The sequence below is a fragment of the Vulpes lagopus genome, chromosome 24 (assembly GCF_018345385.1).
Source record: "Vulpes lagopus strain Blue_001 chromosome 24, ASM1834538v1, whole genome shotgun sequence".
Taxonomy (NCBI): domain Eukaryota; kingdom Metazoa; phylum Chordata; class Mammalia; order Carnivora; family Canidae; genus Vulpes; species Vulpes lagopus.
This window is the reverse complement of record NC_054847.1, coordinates 18205602-18225115: the sequence shown is the minus strand read 5'-3', so window position 1 is coordinate 18225115 and position 19514 is coordinate 18205602. Positions and strand designations below refer to the sequence as shown.

The window sequence follows — 19514 nt, the reverse complement described above, 5'->3', positions numbered from 1 at the left end:
TACCAGTGCCAATCAAGCAAATTTCCTTAGGATTTTTTTTTTTTAAGTAGGCTTAATGCCCAACACAAGGTTTGAACTCATGACCCCGAGATTAAGACTTGTGCACTCTAGTGACTGAGCCAGGCAGATGCACTCCTATAAATTTAAACCAAACTTAATAATCAGCCTAGCAGAGAAACAGGAAATTCATAGTTTAAAATATTCAAAAGCCAGGGTACCTGGGTGGCACAGTTGGTTTTGGTTCAGGTCGTGATCGCAAGGGTCCTGGGACTGAGCAGGTGTCAGGCTCCATGCTTATTGTGGAGTCTGAGGGATGGAATTTCTCTCTTCCTTTCTCTGCACCTCCCACTCATGCTCTCTTTCTCTAAAAATGTATAAATGGGATGCCTGGGTGGCTCAGCGGTTGAGCCTCTGCCTTCGGCTCAGGGCGTGATCCTGGGGTTCCGGGATCGAGTACTGCATCGAGCTCCCTATATGGATCCTGCTTCTCCCCATCTGCCTGTGTGTCTCATGAATAAATAAATAAAATCTTTAAAAAAAATATATATGTATATAAATAAATCTTAAAACCCTTTCAAAATGAAGTATAGTTGACTATTACATTAGTTTCAACATAGTGATTCACCTTCTCTGTATATTATGTTCACGGAAGTGTAGATAACCATAACGATATGGTTATCGTCATAACGTTATGACGATATCAATAACTACACTCTCTATGCCCACGTATTACTTTTACATCTTTTTTTGTTAGATTTTCTTAATAACAGCATCGTTGTAACTTGTTTTGTAGCAATTTTAATTTTGTGAGTATATTATGTATGTAGTAAACTTTTAGAGGTAGAATTACAGAATAAAAAAGCTTAGCAGTTTTGTGTTTTGGTCAAATGTCATCAGACTGATTCATAGAAAAGTGGGCCTTTCATATGCCTAGCAACCTATAATAATGTATAATACTGACTTATCTAAATGTTTAAGTGTTTTATCCTCTAAGTTTCGTTACAGTTAAATTCTAACTTAATTGCTGGTGAGAGTAAACATTTTCTCATGTGATAATTTATTATTAGTTTTTGTCAAGTGAGTAAAACTATCTCCATGAACTGTCTGTTGAGTCTCACTGTTCTTATTCTAGAACATGCATTAGTGATAAAACTATAAAACTATTTTATATAACTGGCTTTTATTTTTTATTTATTATTTTTTTAAATATTTTCCTTTCTTTTTTTTTAATATTTTTTTTAAATTTTTATTTATTTATGATAGGCACACAGTGAGAGAGAGAGAGGCAGAGACACAGGCAGAGGGAGAAGCAGGCTCCATGCACCGGGAGCCCGATGTGGGATTCGATCCCAGGTCTCCAGGATCGCGCCCTGGGCCAAAGGCAGGCGCCAAACCGCTGCGCCACCCAGGGATCCCTATAACTGGCTTTTATCAGACATATTTGTCACATTTCCCCACATCTTGCTTTCCCTTTGAATTCTACAATATTCTACAATTCCTTCTGAATTTTACAATATTAATCTACTCTTTAATACTATGAAGTATATTTGAGAAATTTGAGAGAGAGAGCACAGAGGGAGAGTGACAGGGGAAGCAGAATCCTTGTTGAGCGGAAAGCCCGATACAGGGCTCAATCCCAGATGCTTAGCCATCTGAGTCACCCAGGCACCCCATATCTTAAATCTTAGAGAAAAAAAAAAAGCCACGAGGAAAGAATTTTCATGAACTCCTTACTGCACCTATCTCCCTACCAGTATCTATACTCTGCTTTTCCTTTATTTACCATATGTGAACCCTCTGCATTCTTACCTAAGGCTACTTCCATTTGAATGTTGGCTCAGTCTCCCCTTCCTCCTATAGCAGCAAATTTTTCTGTCTTTCCCTTCAACAAAGAAACACTTCTTTTTCCTATTTAGAAAAGGATATTCTCTCCTGACCTCCTTTCCCTTCTCATATACTATAGCAATTCAATGTTCCCTTTAAAAAAAAAAAGATTTTATTTATTTATTCATGAGAGAGAGAGAGAGAGAGAGAGAGAGAGGCAGAGACACAGGCAGAGGGAGAAGCAGACTCCATGCAGGGAGCCCGATGTGGGACTCAATCCTGGGCCAAAGGCAGGCGCTAAACTGCTGAGCCACCCAGGGATTCCCTCAATGTTTCCTTTTATGAAAACAATTCTCAAAAGTTGTCTCTATTTCTTCTCCTCTTGTTCACTTGGTGTTTTAATTTCCTAAAGTCTTTCCCCATAGTTAAGTGCCTCTTCAAGGGCTTTTATTACTTCTTTGGGGGTTTGAAATATATACACAACAAGAGCGGCCAGAAATATGTTATATAGTTCAAAGAATTATAAAATGAACTGCCATTTAAATAAAGAAATAAAAATATCACTAATATCTTAGAAGTCCCCAAACTTCCCCCCATGTACCTCTAGCTGTTATATGGCTGTTCTCTGAATGCATATACCATAAGACATCTATCAATTCTATCTGCGTTTTTGCTACAAACATTCATGTACAGGTCTCTCTCTGGTACAGTCTGTTAAAGGTTTTAAGCCAGAGGCTGGAAAATTTTTTTGTAAAGGACCAGCTAGTATACATACTTAGGCTCTGTGGGATATATGTATGGTCTCTACTGGTGATTCTTCTTTGATCTTTAAAATTATCCTTTAAAAATTTAAAAACCATTCTTACCTTGTGCATCATATTTGATCTGTGGGACACTGATGACTTTTATTTTATTTTATTTTTTTTTAAATTCTTTTTTTCTTTTTTTTAATTTTTTATTTATTTATGATAGTCATACAGAGAGAGAGAGAGGCAGAGACACAGGCAGAGGGAGAACAGGCTCCATGCACTGGGAGCCCGAGGTGGGATTCGATCCCAGGTCTCCAGGATCGTGCCCTAGGCCAAAGGCAGGCGCCAAGCCGCTGCGCCACCCAGGGATCCCTGATGACTTTTATTTTAAGGTATACACCTAGTAGTAAAACTACTATACCACAGGGTAGGTGTGCACATCTTCAACATCACAAGATGTTTAATTTCTCTCAATGCCTATTTTCTGCATAAAGACTTTATATCTATTTTGTTGGAGTTACTTTCAGGCAACTACTTTTTAAAAAGCCTTTAAAATCTAAATTAAAAAAATCACTTACTCATTTTCAGGGCACCTGGGTGGCTCAGTTGGTGAAGTATCTGCCTTTGGCTTAGGTTATGATCTCAGGGTCCTGGTCCTACCTACCCCCTACTATGCTCTCTAATAAATAAATATCTTCAAAAAGATTCTTTAATAGGTTTCAAAATCAATTATTGTGAGTCTACTTTTATGCCACTGTTAAATGCTCTGTGGTATTTATTTTTCCTTAAAAATATTTATTTATTTATTTATGAATACTTGATTTTAAAGATTTGTTAGTTTTGCATCTTTTCTCTTCATTTTATTTTTATATTTTCTGTTAAAGATTTATTTATTTGAAAGAGAGAAAGAGAAAAAAATGGGGGTGGGGAGGGGCAAAGGGAGAGAAAGAATTTCCAGCAGACAATCTGCTGAGTGCAGAGCCCATGTGGTGCTTGATCTCATAACCCCGAGATTATGACCTGAGCTGAAATCAAGAGCTGGACACTCCACTGAGTGTTGGTTTTATTTATTTTATTTTATTTTATTTTATTTTATTTTATTTTATTTTATTTTATTTTATTTTATTTTATTTTATTATTTTATTTTTTTGAGTGTTGGTTTTATTTTATTTTATTTTTTTTTGAGTGTTGGTTTTAAATAAAACTAGTCTTTGCTCAAACTTTTAGAAAAGGAGATCAAGATAAATTTTTTTTTATAAGGTAACATTTCTTTTCTTTTTCTTTTTTCTTAATTTTTTATTTATTTATGATAGTCACACACAGAGAGAGAGAGAGAGAGAGAGAGGCAGAGATATAGGCAGAGGGAGAAGCAGGCTCCATGCACCGGGAGCCCGATGTGGGATTCGATCCGGGGTCTCCAGGATCGCGCCCTGGGCCAAAGGCAGGTGCTAAACCGCTGCGCCACCCAGGGATCCCAAGATAAATTTTTCTTTTTACAGCTTTATGGAGGTATAACTGGTAGAAAATTCACTGCACACAATGTGTATTATCTGATGAGTTCTGACATACGTATATAACGTGAAACCATCATTAGCTCCCAAAATTGGCTTATTTCCCATTGTAGTATCTCCTTCCTTTCTCCCCCAACTCCCCCTTACCATACCCTGACCAAATACTGATCTACTTTCTGTCACCAGAGAGATTAGGCTGCATTTTCTAGAGTTTTCTATAAAAGGAATCATATGGTATATACCTTTGCCTAATTTTTCTTCACTCAGGATAATTACGAGATTCATCTATTTTGTTGTATCTATCAATAGTTCATTCTTTTTACTAAGTAATATGCCATTAATGAATATAACGCAAATTGTTTATCCATTCAGTTGTTGCTGGATATTTGGGTTGGTTCCAGTTTTTGTTTCCCTTGGTTAAATACCTAGAAGTGGAATAGTTGGGTCACATCGCAGGTGCAAGCTTTGTAAACAAATTGTTTCCCAAGGTGTGTTTTCATTTTAACTGAGGTTTGAGAATTCTTGATACATTCTCTACAGGTCATTTCTAAGATATTTGATTTTTGAGCCAGTATACTACTTGAATTTTAATTTTTATTCTTTGGTACAGGGCCAATTTCCACCAGATATAGTCTTCTTTCTGTTTGCAAGACTTCCTGTCATATTCTTGCAGTGCAGGTCAGCTGGTGATTAATTCTGTTTTTGCACATTTGAAATAGTCTTTGTTTCTGAACATTATGTTTACTGGTACAAAATTCTAGATTTTTTCTTTCACTACTTCAAATATTTTATTTTATTTTATTTTTTTTTATAAAGAAGTTTTTTTTTTATTTTTTATTTATTTATGATAGTCACACACAGAGAGAGAGAGAGAGGCAGAGACACAGGCGGAGGGAGAAGCAGGCTCCATGCACCGGAGCCCGATGTGGGATTCGATCCCGGGTCTCCAGGATCGCGCCCTGGGCCAAAGGCAGGCGCCAAACCGCTGCGCCACCCAGGGATCCCTCACTACTTCAAATAAAGATGTCGTGGCACTGTCTTCCAGCTTGTTTCTAGCAAGAAGCATGCTGCCATTCTTACCTTTGTTCTTCTATATGTACTATCTTTCTTCCTTCCTCTGGCTACTTTTATGATTTTCTCTTTATTACTTTTCTAGAAGTTTTTTTCTTCATGCTTCTTTTGCTTGGAGATTGTTGAATTTTTGAAACTGTGGGTTTATTATTTTCATCAAATTAAAAAAATTTTATCCATTATTTACTCAAAAAAATTTTTTTGTTCTCTCCTTTTCTTTTTTGAGGATGCCAATTACACATATATTAGGTCCCCTGAAGCGGACTGATGCACTCTTCATTTTTAACTCTGTCTTTTTTTCTCTCTGAATTTTATATTGACATTGTTTCATAATCAGTTTCAATTAACTGATTTTTCTCCTTTTTTCTCCTTTTGCCTTAGTTCCCTATTTCTTTCCAAATATGGTAACTTTTGATTGAATGACAGGCACTGTAAATTTAACCTTGTTGACTGCTGGATATTCTTTTATTTTTTAGCAATATTTTTGAGCTTTGTCTTGGGTCACAGTTATCTAGAAACAACTAATCCTTTTGAGTCCTTCTTTTCTTTAGGCATGACCAGAGCAGCCTTTAATCTAGGGCTAATGTTCCCCCACTACTGAGATAATGTCCTTTCAGGTCCTCTGCTTGATGCTTCATATATTATGAGGTTTTGACAGTCTGGCTGCTAGGAATATAAACTATTCTAGTCCTTTGTGAGTTCCAAGGATTGTCCAGCCTTTGCTGGCCTTGTATGGTTTTAGCACATACAAGCACCAGGAAGAAATCAACCAGACTCACTCAAAATGGTCCCTCTGTAATCTCCACAGCTTCTTCTTGGTAGCCTCTTCTCTTCAGCACTCTGTCCTGTAAATTCCAGCCACCTTGGCTTCCTTGCAATCCTAACCTTATCTCCTTAATTTAGAGGGAGGCTCTGCTTGGGGCCCTCTCCCTGAATGGTGGCTTGGAAACTTTCTCTAGGCAGCAAACTGGGGCATTGATGAGAATCATTTTATTTTCTTCTCTCAGGGTTTACTGTCCTTCACTGTCTTAAGAAAGCTTGTTTCATAAATTTTTCTGGTTTATAAGTTAAGGTAGGAGAATAAATCCAGTCCCTAATACCCAATCTTGGCTAGAAATGGAAGACAAAGAGGATGCAGGTTTTTAAGATCCTTTTATCAACTTGCCTCATATTGTTCCCAATACCAATAAGTAAAATACAAAGTCAGCACACTCCAAAGCCACAGGAATTATTCACAAAATAAAGTACATGGGATATGCCATAGGGGCGCTTTTAAGACAAACCTCTTTTGTCTCCTAAACACTTAGCATATCTCAGGGGATGCATGTTATCTAGGTTACCTATGGCCTGGAGAAATACCAAATAAAATGGAAAGCCACTCAAAATCTTGGGCTATGCAGAATGTCACTGTGGATATTTAGAAAAAAATTTGGAAAAGCTTAAAATGTACACAGTGAAAAAAGTAGTGAAAATCTAACGATTCAAAAAGTAGGCAGGGAAAATTAAGAGATTTACTTTCTAATGTCTAAAAAATATACCTTTTAATCTGAATTTTTCCTTTATATGTTCTTTCCTTTCTATCTTTCAAAAAAGTAGTATCTATTTTTGAATAAATACTCTGGACCCTTTATACACAAGACTTTATGAACTGTCTAAACTTATTATTTCCTTCTCAGAGTTTTCTCATCTACTACATACGGTCTGGAAGGTTGCAAATGATCTCTTCTTGTTATATCCATTGTCTTTGCCCTTTTAATGGTTTTCATGCTCCCCAGCAACACCTGACTGTTAATCTTTGAAATCTCCTTGTATGTTGGCTTCTCTTTCCTTCTTTTCCTCTGTGATAAGCCTTCATTTCAGAGCATTTCCTGCTGGTCTTTTTTGCAATGAATCATCTAATACAGGTACTGGAAAAGTATGGCCACCAGGCCAGTTATGACCTAATGTCTGCTTCTGAATAGCCCACAAGCCAAGAATGTTTTTTTTCCCCCCCCAAAGAATGGTTTTTATTGATAAACATTCGCAATCAATTTGATGATAAAGAACACATACTTAAGCCCCAATGAGATGAAATGTTATCTCCCTATCTAAAGTAATTCTATTCTCTGTTTATTGGGACTGTATTAAAAAAAAAAACTGTGCTTTCTTATTGAATTTTGTCAAAAAAGTTCCTTTGGAAATTTATTTATTTATTTATTTAAAAAATTTTTTAAAAAACTTTATTTATGATAGGCACACAGTGAGAGAGAGAGAGGCAGAGACACAGGCAGAGGGAGAAGCAGGCTCCATGCACCGGGAGCCCGACGTGGGATTCGATCCCGGGTCTCCAGGATCGCGCCCTGGGCCAAAGGCAGGCGCCAAACCGCTGCGCCACCCAGGGATCCCTGGAAATTTATTTATTTATTTAAAAGATTTACTTATTTATTTGAAGGGGTTGTGTGTGCATGATAGCATGTGAACACACAAGCAGGGGAAGGGAGACAAGCAGACTCCCTGCTAAGTGGGGAGCCTGATGTGGGGCTTGATCCTAGGACCTTGAAATCATGACCAGAGCTGAAATCAAGAGTCGAATGCTCAAGCTACTGAGCCACCCAGGTACTGCTGGAAATTTATTTTCTCTTTTATTACATAAACACCTAAAACAGTACCCACAATTTTGTATTTCTGTGTTTAAAACCTAAGGTATTTTCTTTCTGGCCTGTTACAGAAAAGTCTGTTTGCCCTAGATCTAGTAGGTATTTTTAAGTAAATGATATCCAAATAATAATTATACTCTTCTCCAATCTTGGCATTCTATTGTTGCTAGTGAAACATTTTCCATCAAGATATTTGAAATTTTTCTTTAACACTCACAATATCACCACATATTTATATCTTCTTTCAAAGGGCCTCCTAAATGTGTCCCCTTCCTATTGCCACCACCACAGGCAAGGATTCTGCTACTTGATCTTGTGGTTTCTGCTCAATTAAAATGTATCTTGATGACTGTTACTGACCTAATTAAAAAACACAAAACCAGACACTTTATCACATCAATTTCATACTTCAGAAACCACAGTTATTTGCTATTATTAAAAGTCTAAAACACAAATTCCTTAGCCTGACCTCTTACAAGTTGGTTTCCCTCCATTATAACCTCAAAGGACAAATTCAACTACTCTGTGGAAAGACGTTCAAAACTAACACTTAATAAAAAAAGCAAGCTGCAGAATAAAACATTTATATAAATAATTCCATATATGCAAAAAATTTCACAGTTGACAACAAAAACACTCCTAATCTCTTTACCTCAAAAACAAAAACAGTGATGCTCTTTCCAAACTGCAAGTGTTTCACATATCTACTTAAAAGCAGTAAAAGGGGATCCCTGGGTGGCCCAGCGGTTTAGCGCCTGCCTTTGGCCCAGGGCGTGATCCTGGAGTCCCGGGATCGAGTCCCATGTGAGGCTCCCTGCATGGAGCCTGTTTCTCCCTCTGCCTGTGTCTCTGCCTCTCTCTCTCTCTCTGTGTCCCTGATGAATAAATAAAATCTTAAAAAAAAAATAAAAGCAGTAAAAGTATTAGAAAAGTACATCCAAAGTCTAAACTGGGATTATTTTGGTGAATAGTAACTGCTTTGCACCAAGGGCCATGGGCCAGGCAGAATTTTAGAATTGTACTCCATGTATTTTTATATGGTTTAATCTTTAAACCAGAGCTGATGAATAACACAATTAAAAATACAGAAAATACAATGTTTAAAATATTTAATTCCTAACAAAGTTTACATATTATGTGTGCACTGAGAAATGACTTGAGAAGTGCACTAAAATTTAACAGTAATTATTTCTGGGTAGTGAGACTAGAGTTGATTTGCTTTTTCATGTTCATTTATATTTTTAATTGTTACTATTTTCAGATTTTCTACAATGACAATGTATCATATGTATAATGAGAGATAGAGAAAAGACTGTTTTAAAGACAAAACATAGATTGAGGGAGAGCTACAAGTATGACCATACTTGTATTACTTATGTATAGAATAAAGGGATTTTTGCATGAAAGGTCACTGCTCATCCCACGTAATTCTTTACGTACCTATTATATGCTATTATTTTAATGTAAAATATTACTACTATCAGTCATTTTGGTGAATTCACAAAAAATGAAATAGCTATAGCATCTTCTTCCCTTCCTATTCAGTATCGTTTTTGTCAATAAAACTTAATTTACTAATGAATTTGCTGATAAATTCATGCCTACAAAAATAATAAGCTTTTATACTCAGTGAAGAGGAAATGAATGTTATGGAAAGGCAATGTTTTTAGCTCCAAATGTCATTTCCTTATTACATTTTATTTCTCTAGGTGTTAACTTCCTTATTAGTAACAACAAAAGCAAAATTTCCCTGAAAGATATGGATCAGATTGACACTTTGTTATTGACAATCATTTCAAAGGATGGCTGAGGCAAATGAAAAAATTAAAATGCAAAACCAGAAGTTTAGGAGAAATAAAATGAATGCAAGACAGATTCCAGAAGTAGGACAAAGGGGATACCGCAGGAATAGTAGGATATAGAAATGGGGAAAAACATACTGTGGGGAGGAAAAAAGGAAAAAGACTTAAAAGGTTTTCTTTTTCATCATTTCATAAAGATACTGTGAAGCATTTTTTAGCAAGTTCTGAAAGATAGAGGTTACAGTCTCTTCAAGTTTCTCTCTCTGTATGTTAGCCCTTTGAGATGACAGATCAAAAACAAAGGTATATATTTTCCTTTTGAGTTTCAAGATAAAAATGAGAAATGAAAGGTAAAACAGGAGGAAAAAACCCCCACCAAAATGAGGGTATTTTGAAGATTTATCCAACTAGCTTGCCACTTTTGAAGACACTGCAGGAATGGAATTCATTTTTTCTCCATGCCAAAGATTGAGAGAAATCTCACAATTAGTTGTAAAACTAGTTTTTCTGACCACTATATGGCTTGCTGAAAGTGACAAGACACGTAACATGTATCAGGCTATGCCAAATCCTCAGAGTATATGTAACAACACAATTTAATCTAAACAAAGAGTTGCCTCAGTGGTAACTGAAAAGCTGAGCTGAAAGTAAAAATAATAATTCAAATTCTATTTTTCTGCATAAGGAGCTTCTGCAAAAGAAAGAAAAAAAAAAAAAAGAAAAAAAGAGGTTGCTAAGCAACCCAAGCTAAGGAAGACATTTCTCAAAACAAAATCTCACTTACTGTTCTTACAGAAATCTTATCTCCTTGTAATCTGGTAATGGAATGAATCTCATCACCGTCTACTTAGTAAAAACATAAAGAATGTTTGGATGGGGACCCTGTAAGACCAGAGTTTAACATACACTTTCCATCTAAAACTGGGTATAGGGATCCCTGGGTGGTGCAGCGGTTTGGCGCCTGCCTTTGGCCCAGGGCGCGATCCTGGGGACCCGGGATCGAATCCCACGTCGGGCTCCCGGTGCATGGAGCCTGCTTCTCCCTCTGCCTGTGTCTCTGCCTCTCTCTCTCTGTGTGACTATCATAAATAAAAAAATAAATAAATAAATAAAAATAAAACTGGGTATACTTGTTGGTATAGGCTAATTTATACAATTTTATCTTCAAACCCTCATTGGGTCCAGGATGAAGTTTGCAAATAAACAGTGACAGACACAATACCTTTCTTGCAAATGTATAAAATATTACTGGGTTATGGCTACACACAGCTCAAGTCTATGGATAAAGATGAGAAGGGCTGGTTAAGTGTGTGAATGGGTCTTAACTCTTGTTGCCTGAAGAATCACCTAGAGGGCTTCAAAAAAATTATGCCAGTGAAATGAGAATGTGGAGAACTAGGGGTTATTACCAGTACTTTTGAAGAGCCCAATAGGTGATTCTAACATGCTGGTAAGATTAGGAATAATGATTCCTAATATGTTAATAAGGTAGGGTACTAGAAATCAGAGTTGAAGAATTTAGGCTTTCAGGTTAAATTCTATGGTTAATTTTTTCCATGTTTCATAGTCTATATGTAAAATAAAAACAAACGCACATTCTTATCCTTTTCAGAAGGACACTCTGAGGACAAGCTTCTAGAAATGTAAAATGTTAATAGACAAGAAAAAATTTTGGAAGAAAGGTTTTTTACCTGCATTTGTAAGGTTACTATAATAAAAACACCACTTTAGATGGAATGAACCTGAAGGTGAAGAAATGTTGACCAGGTAGGTAGGGCTCAAATGGTAATACGGTTATATACCATTTGGTTAGCAAAATGCTTAGTGTCTACACACATTTTGTTCTTTAACACTCTCAAATTATCCCTTCCTTGTATGCATTTTGTATGATTTCTATTTGTTTTCTTATGTATACATTTAACTTCCCATAAAAAATTGTAGCTCCCTAGGGTAGCCTGGGTGGTTTGGCTGGTTTGGTGTCTGCCTTCAACTCAGGTCATGATCTCAGGGTCCTGGGATTAAGCCCCATACAGGTTTCTCCACGCAGTGGCTAGTCTGCTTCTCCCTGTCCTTCTGTGATTTCTCTTGTTTTCACTCTCTCTCAAATAAATAAATAAAATCTTAAAAAAACCTGTAGCTCCATAAGGACAAGGGCTATTGTCCTATTCTTCTTCCATATCTAAATATATTTAAATATAAAATTCTTGCTTGATTGAGTCTCTGGCATTAGAGAGGAAAGCAAACTTTTTAGTGTTCTGAAAAACAAAGGCCATAGATTTGTCAAATTTTATACTCGAACATCATACTTTACTAAGATTTAGTAGGCTTTAGCAGTAGAAATGATTAAAACTCAATTAACAGTATGAACTCTACAGAATGCTACTGCAGTGGATCCCTGGGTGGCGCAGCGGTTTAGCGCCTGCCTTTGGCCCAGGGCGCGATCCTGGAGACCGGGGATCGAATCCCACATCGGGCTCCCGGTGCATGGAGTCTGCTTCTCCCTCTGCCTGTGTCTCTGCCCCCCCCCCCCTCTCTCTCTATCATAAATAAATAAAAATTAAAAAAAAAAAAAAAGAATGCTACTGCATTCTGTATGACTTTATGGCACCTAACACAATACTATGTATAAAATTCAGTTGGTTCTTGTTATTTCTGACTTCTAAAAGTCATATGAACACTGAATTAGCAAATACTGAGCCATTGTTCACACAGGAAATACAGGGTTAAATTACTGAGAGCCTCGGTCACAACATCCTCATCAACTGATCAACACATAACCTTGTTTTTATGTGTGTTTCTGTTTATTTTATTTAATATAGATTTCTTACGATAATTTTATCCAGTATTTCTTTATAATGAAACATTACTTGAGAAGGTTTTAGTTTTTTCCTGATCCAGAGCACTTTGCCCATAAATCTCTTTGGTTTTTGGCCTCAGAATAATGCTGTCAATATGCTTTTTTATTGGTTGTCATCCCACAAAACCACAAATTTATCTGCCTTTCCATCTTTTCCATAGCTTAATCACACACTTTAGATGTTACTTTAGCATTTTCTGGAGCGGTCTCACCTACAGATTGAATTTCTTTTTCCTTTTTCTGGATATGCCATATTGTTGATTCCTTAACGTTGAGCTGATGGCTAACAACAATATTGTTCATGCCAGAACATACATATTTATTCCATAAGACACATCACACAGACTTCAGTACTATGCTTGGGGCCATTCTGAGCAACAAAACCACCAAATAATAGCACAAAAAAGCCAAAACTATGGCACTAAATAGACTGAAAAGAGTATTTACGATATGAAAACCAAAGTAAGGAGGAAGACTGTCTACCCGTTCAACCTCGGTGAGAATGTATTCACTGGGTGACTCAAATTTTTCATTGCCCTGTGCCTGTCCGCAAATAAGTGAAAAAGCCTGCAAATATCTATTTTGGGATCACAAATAAATTATAATAGGCCAAATTTGCAAATATGAATCCACAATCAACTGTACATATTTCTCTTTATGAGAAATAAGAGATAAGAGATAAGAGAATAAGAGATAATGTAATACCTTTTTTCATTTCTCAGCTTAATGTTTTGGTAAAAATGCAGGATTCAAATTCAGTGAGGTAAGTAGAGATAATTTTTTAAAAACCTACAAAATGGAGTGTCTTTTAAGAAGTCTTGGCTTGGCATACCAGAAAAGAACAAATATGTTCTGTTCACACAGAAAACACAAATAATTCAGAAAAGAAATGAACATTTTACCATATTTAGTCTACTTGAGAATAACACCCAAAAATATTTTCTGCTTCAAGGACAGACTCAGTAGAGCCTCCAGAATCTAACTCAAAGCCTTTTTAAAAACTTAGTTCTGGTAACTTCACTGCAGATTTGAAGCACTTACGCTAATAACTGACAAAGAAAGAAAGTAAATGAAAATATCTCCAACATTCTTCAAAATTCTGTGGGGGCACAATGTAATTACCAACGCTCAGGATTATGGCTCTGAATCAGCAGTAAAAAGTTTTATTTTCAGTGTCCTCTACTCAAGAACACAGGCAAGTATAAGTTTTAGAAGAATTTTCATATACAAACTCCAACACATAGAATTTCACACACCAATCCTTTGAGGTATTCTTATTTTATGAATGAGAAAACCAAAGTGCAGAAAGACTAAGTAACTTGCCAAAAGTCACATAGGCTTGAAGTCAGGCTTTGTTTGATTCCAAAGCTCATCTTTCTAACCATATCATGCCCCCCCATCAATTAACATCTAAAGGTACAAGATTCAGTTAACTAAAAAAGTAGCTAACTTAGATCACCTCATAACCTGGTATCAAATCAGTTAGATTCCATGATGAAGAGCCTCAAGGAATATGGCATGCATTTGTACAATCCTCAGAAAATGGCAGAAGTTACAAGCACAGTGTCATAAAATAAAACAAACAAATGAAGCTATAGGAAAAAAACTATAGCTTGTAATACTAAATTTGAAAGATTAAATCTCTCATATTTCAAACATGATATGATTTTATATTTAAAAAATGCAAGATATAGACATTTCATATTTAAATTTATTTATAATTTCCATTTTGTGTCTGTGTTGATCACTCTTAATTGTGTCTCCATACCCATTATCTATGTTAGCATATGATTAGGTGCACGGAGGAAAGTGAGGAGGGATACAAACCAGGATGGAAACATGGGTTACTCAGCATGCATATATATGGGGAATAATCTCATTCAAAGGGTGAAGGGAGAGAAAGTAGTTAGAACAAAAGAAAACTGTCTGTACGACATGATTTATGTAAAATTATGTTCATGAAGAAATAAGGAACAAACATACACAAAATGAGAATGTCTTAGACTAAATTTTACTAATCTGATGTTAAAGAAAAAAATGTAAGATAATGTCTATTTCATTAGACTCTAACACCTAATTTCAATAGATGCGTATTTTTTATGTGTATATGTTTGGTCAGGAGGTGAGAATACATATACTAGCATGTGAACACTGGTTACCTGGACAGGAGGGCAGACCGGGGCGTGATGAATAGCTTTGTTTTTACACATCTTTGTAATGATTGTTTAACTTGTGTCAACAAGTGTATTTTGTAATACAAAAAATGAAGAATTTAAAAAGCATATAGAGGTTACAGAAACAAAATAATAATATTAAAGCCAATAATTCTACATAAACGAGAATGAGTAACATGTATGTACCCATACATATGTGTAAGTTGGCCTTTACCATTAAAGAAGTGTGTTCATTCAGTATACATTTACCAACCTTCTACTCTAGGCCCTGCTCTAGGTGCTGGAATATTCAGATAAACCTCTGCTCAGTGTGTAAACATAGTGGAATAAGTAAGATAAAATACAATTTATACAAACTAGTAAATCTAGATTTATGAAGGAATAGTCTCTATACTATTAGCCCTTGGACAGTAGTGATCTGATTAATAAATGCCATAAGTTGATCTTTAAGTTGGAAATCTGAAATATTATAACAATTTGCTTAATTATTGCCCAGAATCAGAAACAAAATTTTCTGTAAAGAATGCTGCTATATTTTGAAAAAGAACATTAGTCACCCAAAGGTATCCTCAATTAATTCCATAGGACTTATATTCCTACCTAATAACTAGCATAAAAGGTATCAGAATACAAGTGTGACAGGATACACATCCTTGCTTTACCTGCAACTCATTCCATTTCTCACTTCAGTAATTCGTAGTTGGAAGAGATCAATGCTAGTTTGTTACACAGTAACCAACCACTATTGTCAAGTAACAGCTGGAGTATTTCAAATCTCCCTGACTCATTCAGGTCATAGCCATAACCTGTGAATAATTCCCATAACTTTTCCTTGAGATTCAAGTTGGAGGGTAATCTCACTTCCCTTTTAATTCCTGGGCTTCGAAGTTATTCCTTCAGCCAAGGGTAGCTCTTCAAATTTTTATTTTCTTGCAGAAGCAGGCCCAAGAACTAAAAGTTGGTATGGTTCTTTCCAAGGTGTAGTTATTAGCACTTACTTGACAGCTTGCTTTTATTTAATTTACATTTTTTAATATTTAAATTCAATTTGCCAACATATAACACCCAGTGGTCATATCCCATCGAGTGCCCTCCTCAGTGCCCGTCACCCAGTTATCCTAAGCTCCCACCCAACCTCCCCCTTCTGCAACCCTTTGTTTCTCAGAGTTAGGAGTGTCTTATTGTTTGTCTTGCTCTCTAATTTTTCCCACTCAGTTCCCCTCCTTTCCCTTATAATCCCTTTCACTATTTCTTATATTCCACTTGACAGCTTTTAGATCCTGCTATCATACTTAACATTGAATGTAGGGGACAGTACAGAGCTATGGCTCTCACCTCTACACCCACTTCCAAGGTCAGCTCCCTTAGAGTCAAGGAGACAAGATCGCTTCTGCTTCAAGGTACCCATAAATATAACAAACATGGGAAAATTTAAAGTCTAAGCCATTTTATATCGGTCCTTTTAGGCTTGACCTTCTTTTAAGAAAGCCCCTCTATCCAGCATCTAAGCCTATACAAGTTAACCGATAAAAATAGGTGTCTTTTGATTTTGAATGAGTCATTGTATTAATACCAACTTCTCTTAGCTTCTGGTTTATACTGGAATGATTTCTTTGGTAATTTTCTCTCAGATAAAAAGTTCGCTTTGGTTCAAAAAGCAGATAATCCAGTCATTTTCACACCATCCATTTCATCTGCTTTAGCACAGAATTTTGCTTTTAACAGCTCTGAACCTGACCTGGTGTTATAGGCCCCAAATTTACATAAATTAGAAAAAGAGGCTCAGATTGGGAGCATCTTCCCCTTATTTAGAGATTTTAAACTTAACCAATGGGAAATTTAACACAGTATACATTTCTATTGTCACTGTGTAGCTGCTCCACCTCTGAAGAGTTGGGGTTCATTAGAATATAAAGTTCCAAAGTTGCCTATGATTCACAACCAACTTGCTGTTTAAAAAGCCCGGGCCTCTTTAATCAGTGACAGACACAGAGCCAGAAAGGCAAGGAAATAAGTGAGTCCTGTGTGTGTGTATGACGACAAATAAAATGAGAACCAAGATGGAGGAAATATGTGAGTTCCTGTGTGTGTGTGCACATGTCTATTTGCTAACAAAGTAAGAGCCAAGTTTCCGCTCTCCCAAGTATATTCAATGAAGCAAGTCTGTCAATCCCTTTCTCACCCCTGAATACCATCATCTGTAACCATAACCAGTGCCAACCTCTTATCAGCAATTAAAACATAGGTCCTCCTTCCTAAAAAGAGCAGTGCAGTCCCTCTGGCAACCTTACAAGGATATCATGAGAATAAATGAAAGGCTGTAATACTTTCTGAATAATGGACTGAAGTTACTCAATTCAAAGGAAGATTATTATTTGTATCACATTTGGCTTATCAGAAGAGCTTCTGCTCTTCCAAGCAAAGGTAGTTAAAGAAGCAGCTTCGTGACTTGCTTTTATTTTACATAGTACTATCATTTGCTTCTCCTATATACCTCCTTCCTCTTACTGATAATAAACGAGCTCCCTAGAGCCTAAAAAATTTTAGCAAGAAATTTTGTTTCTGAGGTCATATACAAGAAATACATTTTCCCTCAACTACAAGAATCTTAAATATTAAATGCTCCAACTCCAAGGCCTATGGCCAACTACCACCCCTTTTGCCTACCCTTAGGCACATGAGAGAAGATGTGACTTCTTTAGGTTACATATGAAATGTCTGACTTACACTGATTGTGTTAGAAAAACTATGAGAAAAGGAGACTCTATCCTATTTTTTCTATTCTATTTTAGATAATAATTTCAGGCCATGCCCCTTAGTCAATGTTAAAATTAGCAACATACCATAATCCTGATAAACAATGAGAAGCTATAGGATTAGGTTTCTTAGTTGTACTCACCTTAAATTATTTTGTTGGCCAGGTGGAATGACACTATAGTAAACTGGCATTCCGGTTGTTGGCATAGATCCTTGATTAGACTGATTAGGGAACATAACAGGCTGTTGATAAGTCTGATGGGCAATTCCTTGAGAACTCTGAGGCAGTGAAACCTAAAATTTGAAAGATTATTTAAAGTGAAAAAGGTTCTTCAAAACCGTGCAAATGATAATGTCTCTAACCTCTATCAACTTTTCCAGTATCAACATTTAGGAATATGCTTAACTGCCAATAGTCATGATACGCTGGCCACAGTACTACCATTTATTTCTGTTCTTTTCAGCCAGCTACTGTTTTTTGGCTGGCATTTATCAGTTGAACAATAGGCTTGATGCATTACATCATAAAAATAAAATATGACTTACATCCTTAAGTAAAAGTTTTAAGAAAGAAACAGTTTCCAAATAAGGATGATCATCTGATATGGAAAGAGTAATATAATATAATATACTTTGCCTCACACAGAGTGAAGTAAAACTCAGGTGGAGTGGTGAGATACACTGGACCAGAAAAGTATGAGTTTTGGAGCTTAAGATATCTAGAGGTGGTATTGGCTCTACCCTTTTGCTATCTATGTGACCTTAGGCAAATGACTAATCTACTGGGAGACCCAACAGCTCCTTATGTGAAAAATGAGATCCTATTTCCATCTCATGGGAGGCATTATCTCCACTGCAATCTCTACTTGCAGGATCTACAACAGTAGACCTCTCAATTCTGTTTTCTATGAAACCACATGAACATAATGGTTTTTTTCAGGTCTCTGGCTTCTTAAGTTTCTAAAATAGAAACCACAGACATGAAGGGCTCTTCTGATATTGTAATGGGTCCTTAACTTATAAATGTGCCACTGTATTACAGGTGGATTATACTGATTTGGGTAAATAGGGCCGAGATAAAAGCTTCTGAAGGTTAGGATGATGATGATGTTAGCAATAGTAGTACAATAATAACAGTAGTAACAGTGATCTTAATGCAAATTAATATTATTGAGTAGTTATTTATTACCATGCATCAGGTTCTGTTCTAACCATATGTGTGTTATAGTATTAAGACGTCCTAATAACCTTAAGAAGGTACTCTTATCAACCCTGTTTTATTTTTATTTTTAAAGATTTTATTTATTTATTCATGAGAGACACACACACACACAGAGGCAGAGACACAGGCAGAGGGAGAAGCAGGCTCCATGCAGGGAGCCCCATGCGGGACTCGAGCCTGGGACTCCAGGATCACGCCCTGGGTCGAAGGTGGTGTTAAACCTCTGAGCCACCCAGGGATCCCCACCCCTGTTTTATAAATGGGGAAATTGAGGTTAAGTAACTTCCCAAGGTTGTATAGCCAGTAAGCAAGTAAGTTAATATTTGAACCTATGCCTTCTGGTTCCAGAGCTTCAGCTCTTTAACCATTTCATGATTCTCTCTACTTGGCCTCCATGATTTACAAGGTGATTAACTTCTAATAAGTCTTGCCTATACAACATGTTTTTGAAATGCAAACTAGTCTTTTCAAAATGCACAGTAATCTCTTAATTACTTTCAATTGGCTCCATTATTGCAAAGAGAAAGTTACTGGTTTGATTTATCCAACTCTGTAAAACATATTTCAGTCTTTTTGTCTACCAAAGGAATGTAACATTCTAAGAGTATTATTTCTGATTGTATCTAAGTTAATATATATGCAAAGCAGATCCAGGGAAAATGACACAGTTTAATCTAGATGATTTAAGATATAGAACAAATCAAGAAAAAAAGATATAGAACAAATCTTTAACTAGCGGTAAAGAAAAACTGAAGGAGCAAAAGAGAGGGAACAGTACTTGAGACATATGGTCACCAATATGCTCTACTGAGGGCAGATGATTTTTCTGACTATTTTTTAGTCAGCATTTTATCCCCCACCCAACCTCTTTATCAGAGATAATAGGAATTGTAAAGCAGGCTTTAACTGCT

At 36.3% G+C, this 19514-nt stretch overlaps 1 protein-coding gene across 10 annotated transcripts in view; it reads right to left on the bottom strand.

Annotated features, from left to right (window-relative positions):
• The window catches only part of R3HDM1 (R3H domain containing 1), a 201184-nt gene that overhangs the window by 32103 nt on the left and 149567 nt on the right, over positions 1 to 19514 (bottom strand). For all 10 annotated transcript variants that reach the window (XM_041739510.1, XM_041739515.1, XM_041739507.1 and 7 more), the window contains one exon: positions 17524 to 17675. In XM_041739510.1, coding sequence (XP_041595444.1) covers positions 17524 to 17675 — 152 coding nt within the window. The remainder of the gene's footprint in view (positions 1 to 17523; positions 17676 to 19514) is intronic.